Source organism: Macadamia integrifolia, chromosome 13, assembly GCF_013358625.1.
Source record: "Macadamia integrifolia cultivar HAES 741 chromosome 13, SCU_Mint_v3, whole genome shotgun sequence".
Classification (NCBI taxonomy): Eukaryota; Viridiplantae; Streptophyta; class Magnoliopsida; order Proteales; family Proteaceae; genus Macadamia; species Macadamia integrifolia.
The window spans coordinates 27,798,252-27,807,504 of NC_056569.1; the positions used below are offsets into that span (position 1 = coordinate 27,798,252).

Sequence of the window (9,253 nt, forward strand, 5' to 3'; positions counted from 1 at the left end):
AAGGGGGACTGAGCACAAATTCAGCTAGACCCACATCACCCTTTATGCATGTTCACCTTAAAGACTAGAGAGAGAGAGTAACGATTGTAAGACTTAGTCAAACCAAAATGGAGTGAAAGATTTTTTTTATTATTATTATTATTTGTAGAAGTGTGAGAGATTACCTCAGGAAAGATACACTTTGTTGGTTTTTGTTAAAAAAAGAAGAAAAGTAACATTAGGATAATAAATGCATAATAATCACATTATTTTCTAAAGGCTTATTGACTTATTCAAGATAAAGTTTTTGTTTTTTTACATGAGATAAAATGCAGTTATAATTTGGATAAAATTCGGTTTGGCCGAATTATTTGTGAATTTTAAAAAAATCTATAAAATTCGAGAATTTTTCAAAATGGTTTAGTTGATTCGGGTTTGGACCGAATTATTCGTAAAATTAGAAAAATCTGTTCGGCCGAATTATTCGCGTTTAATTCGGAGAATTTAATAACTAGTCACTCCACAGTACACAAGCTCTCGTCCCCTACTTCCCCGAGGCCCCGTCTGTCTTTCTTGGTTTCTCTGGTTTAGGAGACGGGGCAACAGCAGCCAAGGGATGAGCAGAAAATGAAGAAAGCACCGCTAGGAAGAGTCTTAGCTATGGTCTGTCTCCACCATGGTTCTTTCACCTGTACCTGTAGGTCGTTCTCCTCTGCAACGTCGACCTTCGCTCTGAAGAAGGTAACCAAAACCAACTTTGATTCAGTCCTCGAAGATCTCCGAACCCATGTTCGAGACGCTGATTTTGTTTCCATCAATCTGGAGATGACCGGAGTCACGAGCGCTCCATGGCGAGAATCTTTTAAGTTCGATAGCTACGACGTTAGGTATCTCAAAGTGAAGGACTCTGCCGAGAAATTTGCTGTCATTCAGTTCGGAGTATGCCCCTTCCTCTGGGACGCCTCCAAGGAATCCTTCGTCGCTCATCCGTGAGTCCTCCTCCTTTGTTTTTTTTTTATTGTTTTGGGTGGTTTTGATGTAGAAGAATAAATTTATTTTTGAGTTTTTCTATACATTTTAATAAATTTATTTTTGAGTTTTTCTATACATTTTCCGGCTTTCATTTGTGGTAAAATTTATCCTTACCTGTGTATATGGAATCCTTTTCTGGATAATGGTGCATATTTTCGGGTTAATGGGGGTGGATAAATTGTGTTGGTTATTTTGTCAGGTAAGTTTGTTTTGTCCATTCATTCTATCCTCCCTTTTGGTACTATTGAGGTTTTTTTCCCCTAATCCTTCGTTCTAACTGGTACTGTTTGCTTGTTTGTGTATATATATTCTTATTGCTGTGGAGAATCTTGTATATATAGTAGCTGTTACAAGCTTTCTGTACTTTAGGTGTTCTGAGAATGATAATAATATGGATCCTGACCTCTTCAAACAGGCACAATTTCTATGTATTTCCTTGCAAAGAGCTTCCTTTTGATGGCCCATCTTTTGAGTTCCTCTGCCAGACAGGCTCAATTGACTTCTTGGCCAAATACCAATTTGATTTCAATGCTTGCATACATGAAGGTTCGTTTTGCTCCCTGCTTGCTAGTTTATCATTTTGCATGGTTTGATATAACAAAGCGTTATCTCAACTTAATGGGGTCGGCCCCATGGATCCAAGTAAAGGCAAGTAAAAAGAAAAGTTAAAGGAAACAAAATATTAAGAACATTAATGAAGTAGGCACAACTAACGAGGGTCAGCTACCTGGATCCTAGCCCTCCAATCTGCTCTATTTGAGGCCATACTTAGGACAAGGCTAAATGAAGGCTTAATTTGTGCGTGCCTTTCCTCACTTCCTCTTCTATGGTCATTTTTGGCCTGCCTCTAGCTCTTTTAGATCCTTCTGTCTAGAACAAGTCACTCCATACTAGTGCATCCAATGGCCTCCGTTGTACATGGGCATACCATTTCAAATGACTTTCTCCAGGCTTATCATGAATTGGGCAACGCCAAAATCCACTCTAATATGTTCACTCCTTACCTTACCCCTCCTAGTTTTCCCACACATCCATCGTAACATTCTTATTTCCGCTAACATAGTTTATCATTATGCCACTTCTTAACTGCCGAACATTTTGCCCTGTACATCATAGCTGGTCGCATGACTGTCAGATATAATTTTCCTTAAGTTTTACTGGGACTTGCTAGTCACACAAAACTCCAAATGCACTCTCCACTGCGTCCATCCCACTTTAATTCTATATGATACATCATCTTTTATATCACCTTCTTTATTAACGATAGATCCCAAATATCTAAAATAGTCACTTTGCGTGAACTCTCTTCCTTCAGTAGCTACCACGTCGTTATCCATTGTAGTTTGACTAAAGTTATACCTCACAAACTTCGTCTTTGTTCTACTTGTCTTAAAAGCTCTTGATTTCATGGTAGATCTCCATCTCTTTAGTTTAGCATTGAGACCTATTTTTGTGTCATCCAATAAAATAATATCATACGCAAAAAGCATATGCCATGGAACCTCACTTGGAATGTTTTTAGTCAACTCATCCATAACAAGCGCAAACAGATAGGGGCTTAAAGCTGATCCTTGGTGTAGCCCAATAGAAATAGGAAACTCGTTACCTTGACCTCCCTTGGTTTTCACACTTTTTACCATGTCTGCATTCATATCATTAATTATATCCACATATTTACTTGACACCTTTCTCTTCTCTAGGACATGCCATATTAGTCATTGGCCTTTTCCAAGTCAATAAAGACCATATGGTTTGATACCCTCAAATAATGGAGAGTTGGTAGTTGCACTTTTATGGGCTTTCCTAATTCATAAGTCAGGTTATTCTGTAGCTTTAATTACAACTTACAGTGAAAGGAAGTTTGTTTGTTTGTCCCCATTTTTTTTTTTCTATTCTTCATGTGTGAGTGGGTGGGTGTATCAGGGTCCTTTAATCATACATGCTAGTGGTTTTTAATATTCACTATATGTTTAGTGTGCTTTTCAAATGAACTCCATAGCTTTCTTTTTCTGTTACTTCAACTTCCCCTGCAACTGCCATGTTGGGAAAATAACCTTCTGGCTTTATGTGTGAATATATCATCATTTACAAATACCACAACCCTAGATCCCAATTAATGTATTTGTCTGGTGCTGAAAATTTGTTGTCAGCGTGTAGTTGTCTAGTTGACATCCATTGTCAGATAATTGGGACTATATGCTCTAATTGGATTTTGTTTTGTAGAAGTATGAGAGCATTGCGGTGGGTTGCTAGTTACTACTCTCTTAAGCAGTCCAATTGTATAAGGTATAGGGATGATAGTCTATGGGTTAGTTCCTGTTTCTGTGTCCCACTTCAGACTGTTATTTATATAAATAATCTTTTCGAGAATTTACACTCTTGTGTAATCTTAGGAATATCTTATTTATCCAGAACACAAGGGGCGGAAGTACGACATCGCTTTGATTTGGGATATGAGGATGAACTATCTAATTTGGGATGCCAGTTAAAAGAAGTCAAGTATACACCATTGATTGGTACTGCAGATGTTCCTTTCACTGAGCGGATGAAAGAAAGATTTAATGACTGGCGTGATGGGCTCTTACAATATGTAAATGGGGGGCTTCAGATTGAGGGAACTCAAATGACTTGAAACAACAATTTCAAACTGTCTTCTTCAAAATGCGTCCGGCTCTTGTGCTAAATGGATTCACTTCTCACCAACTGAGATTGATTCAGCTGGTAATGTTGTATTATTTTACTATTTTACTATGTATACATACATAATGTGAAATAAAGTTTAAGGGTTTGAAGTGTTGTCTATACAACAGAATTTTGGTAAGCCCCTCAACCCTGGGTACTTTTATGGTGTCAAACTGAAGTAGTTTGACATTTGAAATGTGGTGTATGCAAACAGAGTTTCATGGGAGCTCTTACTTATGAATTGTAGTATTCTAGTTCAGTTAGTTTTTCATTTTTATATTCATTTTTGTCAATAAAATCATCAATTTATCTTCATAGCCATGTTAATCTTATACATGACTTGGCAATCAAACAGTTTCCAAGATGATACTCTTATCTTGGATGAGGAAACTATCACTTGGGATGTATCATGACACTTTCAATAAAGTCCTTGGGAGTATCATAACACTTTTGTAAAGTCCTTGCGGAGTATCTTCAGTATTTTCTTCTTCTTTTTTTTTTGGGGGGGGGGGTTTAATCAGTTGCTCCACCCTGGCCTGCTCTCAATGGTCTGGGTTTGTATGACGAAGATTGCATAATGGTTGGTTCTGAGTTTGAAAAACCACAACAGCCCTGCTCCTCCCCACCTGCCACAGTTTTACCTTGTTAAATTGGTAAAGCCCAATGCATGTTTTGTGGGGCAGGTCCGGGTTGATCAATATATTAAGTGGGTTGGGAATGGTTTACACAGACTTGGCCAGCCTCATTGTCATCACTTTTAGATTCACAGGAAAATCAGATGAATGGTGACTCATGAGACTTATATGAAAATGATTATATACACAATAATGAGCTTGGTCAAATATTTTTATCATCTGATTCTGGTCAATGTATTGTGTTAGAGCTTTTAGAAACTCTTCTGGAATTCTTTTTGGGTGTTCAAATAAATATTTAGAAAAGCACACAGGATCGTCCACTCAAAATTATTTTATTTTTGCCTAATTCATCTCTTCAGTTGGGCCAATCTAAAATTGGGGTCTCATCCTCTTGTCATGAAACAAGTGACGAGCTATTAGGGCCCGTAACAATCTGCTGGTCCTGTAGCCCCCAGATCCAAGATATGTCCATGAGCTTTTTTTTGCTTTAGAAGTTTGTTCCAATTGTCTTCCCAAGTGACATGGTTGATGTTTTTGAATTCTTTGTAGACTGAAGTGATTGCTTTCCACTTTAGAACTGCTAATCTCTCTCCCTCTGTGTGTGTGGATTCTGTACACAGTACACATTGAAGGTGCTGGATTGAGAGTGTTGCTAATACATGAATCTGGAAACACGCAGGTCATAAGAAAATGCTTCAAAGATCTTGCTTATGTCTCTGTGAATGGTGAAGGTTCCATTGAACAAAAACTTATTATTTACACGGACTCTGAGGATGATAAAGGCTTGCTTATGGTAAGAAACTAATATCTATTATTTTATAATGTTATCAAAACAATCCTTTTCTATATGGAATTTCCATAGGGTTTATTTGATATTCCAGAAAATCCATTTCAGTGTGCAAAATAAAAATTTGTAATTTCCTAAACTGCTAGGAAAATTTGGTGGAATTAGGATGGCAAAGAGTTAGACATTGATATAATATAGCTCATATTGCAAAAGCACTGGTTCAAATTTGGTGCAGGGTAGGAGCCAAAATAGGTTATTGGAACTAGAGTAAGGCTTGGATGCAGGATATCAAGGGAAAAGGAATAATAGGTTATGTGGTTGAGATTACGGGAAAGTGTTGGGACTTGGGACTGGATTATGGTTTAGTGGAAGATTGGAACTGAATATTGAATAGGATTTCTAAAATTCAGCTTGAGTTACTGGAATTCAATGTAGAACTGAATCTTCTTATAATGTTTCAGAAAGTTCAACTAGAGTTGGTTGGAATTTGATTGGGCAAAAAGGAGAAAACAAAGTCTAGCATAGGGTCATTAGATAGCGTACAGTGATTAGAAATCTGATACTATCATGAAATCTGCTCGTTGATAAGTTCCAGTATTTTGGCATTGATTAAATCTCGTGTTCTATTGCTGGTTTCATTTTTTTCTTTTAGGACAATGAGACTTGCAAGGTAGGTTCCGGGAAAATCCTGAAATTGGCCCGTTGAAATTGCATTAGAAACTGCAAGCTGTTGAATTAAAAGCAGAACAAGGTTCTTGAAAGAAAAAAGTTGCAGGTTGAATGACATTCTAAAACAGTGGATATAGTAGGATATGAAATCAAAGGGGGAACAAGGGGTTTTATTCATCCAAAGGGGTGGGGGTTGGATTCAAGTGATGGAATTGATTATGTTACCCCAGACACGGAATGGATTTCGAAGCATCTGGTACAAAAATTTGCATTTAAATAGAATTATCCGACCAATTGGTTGCCTATTTGAAGATTTTGGATATCATGGAATATAAGAACAAAATTGCTGCTGTATGAGATGTATTTCTAATCCTTCTAACTACTTGTCTTAATTTCTTCTTGCAGGGAGAGGTAAAGGATGGGTTACACAAGGAAGCAGAAAGGAAGATTAAAGCTGCAGTTGGATTTCACCATGTTATCGACCTCCTTTCCTCAGAAAGGAAGTTGGTTATTGGTCATAACTGCTTTTTAGGTATCTTTGTCTTCTCAATCTTGTAAAATACATCTACCTTTGTGAAACAATTTTCTCAGATATTTCATTTATCTGATACAGATATCGCACACGTATACAACAAATTTTTTGGTCCACTTCAGATGTGAAAGAATTGGTATCCTCCTTCCATGAAAAGTTCCCATACGTCATTGACACAAAGCACCTCTTGAGGACGGACAGTGCAATTAAGAATTTGATGAAGCAGCAAAACACATCACTGTCTTCAGCCTTTGACCATTTGTGTCCTCAGATTGCTTTTGCTACCAAGGGTTCTGCTTTGCCTCGTCTCTCCTATGTGAAGGTTGAGGTTCAAGTGGATGACTTGAGGTTTGTTCCGTTTCCTTTTCTTTTAGAGATTCTTAGTTTTACAGTCTTTCTGATTACAAAGTGTGAACTTCCATGATGATTAAGAATTGGACAAGCATGGTCATTTAATTGCTTTTATTTCCAAAAGATTTCAGTGTTATTTTATACTCCAGTTAGTTAATAACATGTAGCAATATCATCATTTAATCCTTATCCTGTGTGCATCCCTTAAATAGTAATTGTCCCAATTTCTTGTCAGCTGGACAAATCCTGTTCCACATTTCCAGCTTTTTGGACCATAGAACATCCCCAGTATGACAATTTTTGCCAAAAAAGTTGGTTTATGAAAAGTTACGAAAGGTTTTTGGAAAAAATGTAAGTGATCGCTTAATTTCTCAGCAGTCATTGGAATTTGGAACATTCAAATCCACCACAAATGGTCCAAAAGATGTAAGATTTTTTTATTTGGATGGTTTAGATGGTGATTATCATTGGATTCTGGTTCTAGGGTTTATAGGAGGGTAGGGAATCTAGTTTATGTGTTTGGAAAATTAGGTACTGATTTTGTCGTTTGGAATGATGTTTGCCATGACGTTGAAATATGGTGTTGGTAGAGAAATTCAAGAAATAGGTTTAGGAGTGTTTGTAATGATGTTTCGGTATTTTTAGATTTGATATTAAGGGTTGTAAAGGGATCAATGGCCCGATACTTTATTTCTTAATGCCTAAGGGGTAATAAATGCACATGATTAGGATGGTTTCTTTGATAAAATGTTGGTTATTGATTGAAGAGCTCAATTGCATGGTGCTAGAGGTTTAATATCTGTGCTTTTTCTATGGGTACTGAAAATTAAGGTTTTGAAAATTCAGCAAAAAAGAAAAGCAATCAGATTCAATGGCATAGCTGAAAACAGAATTATGTTAACATATTCATCAAAGAAGAAGAAACAAGAATAAGAAGGAAAATGTGTGAGAAGGTAAAGAAAAGGGAGAGCAGAAGATAGAGAAATAGAGTTGTAAGGTTGGAGACCTCTATAGAAAGACAGAGTTGTAAGGTTGGAGATCTCTTGCGGAAATATTCAATTAGCATATAAACTGAGGGCATAGATCTTGTGAGATTACATAATCCATTTTAACCTGGACTTGAAAAAGAGGCAATGACTGTCACTTATCTCTATTGGTGCATTGTTTGGTTAGCACTTCGCTATTGTATATTATATGTGTAGAATCATCCAAAGTTTGAGATGTCTAAGGTACCGACACAACTAGTATTGTACATGAGAAACTTGGATACTGTGGGGTGCCTCTAACAGTTATGCCGGAACTGGAGAAGTTCAGTGCTTTCATGGAGTATAGATGAAATAGAAGTCACTGTTATTTGTTTTTGCCATCTGGTAAATTGATCTGCAACTATGCCAGTGGGTTCTTCTGATTCAAAGAGCAACTCACTCTGCAGGTCCTCTAGCTGGAACTCAGGAGCCAAGCATGAAGCAGGTTATGATGCTTTTATGACTGGATGCGTTTTTGCTCAGGCATGCAGTCATTTAGGTATTGATTTCAAACTCCACTCCCCATCAACAGTCTTGGCTCGGAATAAGAAGCTCCAGAAGCACATGAACCTTCTATACCTCAGCTGGAATACTGGAGACATTATCAATTTTAGCAGTGGGAAGGTGACTCCAGAGTCTACTGGTTCCCATGTCAATAAAATTCGAAATCCAAAGGTGATTTTCCAAAATATTGTTTTGCTTTGGGGATTCCCCTCCAAGCTGAAGCCCCGAGAGTTCAGAGAGTGCGTCTCTAAAGTCTTTGGCTCAGAGTCTCTTACCTCCATTTACTACCTGGATAAAACTTCAGCATTCATCCAATTCAGCAAGGAAGAATTTGTGACTGCTTTCCTTGTGTTGAAGGAAAAACTAGCAAGAAGTAATGATCAGACCTCAGTCCTGCACCCTCTCTCCAAATTATTAGAAGGTGAGCATACACATGCTGCCAAGTATGATGTTTACAAAGAGATTTGCAGCTCCGCTATCTCCAGAATCTTATTTGCAGATCAAGCCAACTCAGTAGGTATTGTATCCAACTCCAAATTCCTGGAATTGAAGGAAGAATCAGATACCCGAGAACAGGATAGTTTTAGTGGGGAGACTAAGGATGTGTTAAATGATCCATCATATCGCCATTTCTCATCTGATGAAAGGAGGGATGCCTTGCATATTGTGAAGTCTCAGCTTGGGAAGCGGACTCGGACTACTAAACTATGATGTCTATACCTAAGTTGCAGCATTAGTAGAATCTTATATCCTTTCATTACTTGATATATATATATATATTTTTTTTTTTTTTATGGAAGATTGAAATTCTTGAATTCTCATTGAGCGTATGCGGCCTTTTTACCATCACTCATCACTGGTACATGTGTTATATGGCTTAACCGTTCATTTGCCGTCGGCCTCTTTATTGTCAATTGTAAAAGAGTCTTGAGACAACAGTAAAATGATCCCAAGGGTTGGGTCCAGCAATGAGCTTCTGTGAACTGAAAGAGCAAATGAGGACAGCTAAATAATGATTTAGATCATCAACTGGGATTTGGTTTTTTTTTTTTTTTTT

At 37.4% G+C, this 9,253-nt stretch overlaps 1 protein-coding gene across 1 annotated transcript; it reads left to right on the forward strand.

Moving 5' to 3' along the window:
- The first annotated feature begins 360 nt into the window (after window positions 1–360).
- LOC122058809 (poly(A)-specific ribonuclease PARN-like) lies at window positions 361–9,161 on the forward strand. The gene is given in 10 exon segments (XM_042621497.1): window positions 361–968; window positions 1,427–1,557; window positions 3,405–3,629; window positions 3,632–3,732; window positions 5,008–5,121; window positions 6,190–6,316; window positions 6,398–6,433; window positions 6,436–6,664; window positions 8,100–8,891; window positions 8,996–9,161. Coding segments are annotated over 10 exon segments (2,199 nt in total). The 5' UTR covers window positions 361–606; the 3' UTR covers window positions 9,078–9,161.
- Window positions 9,162–9,253: the final 92 nt, after the last annotated feature.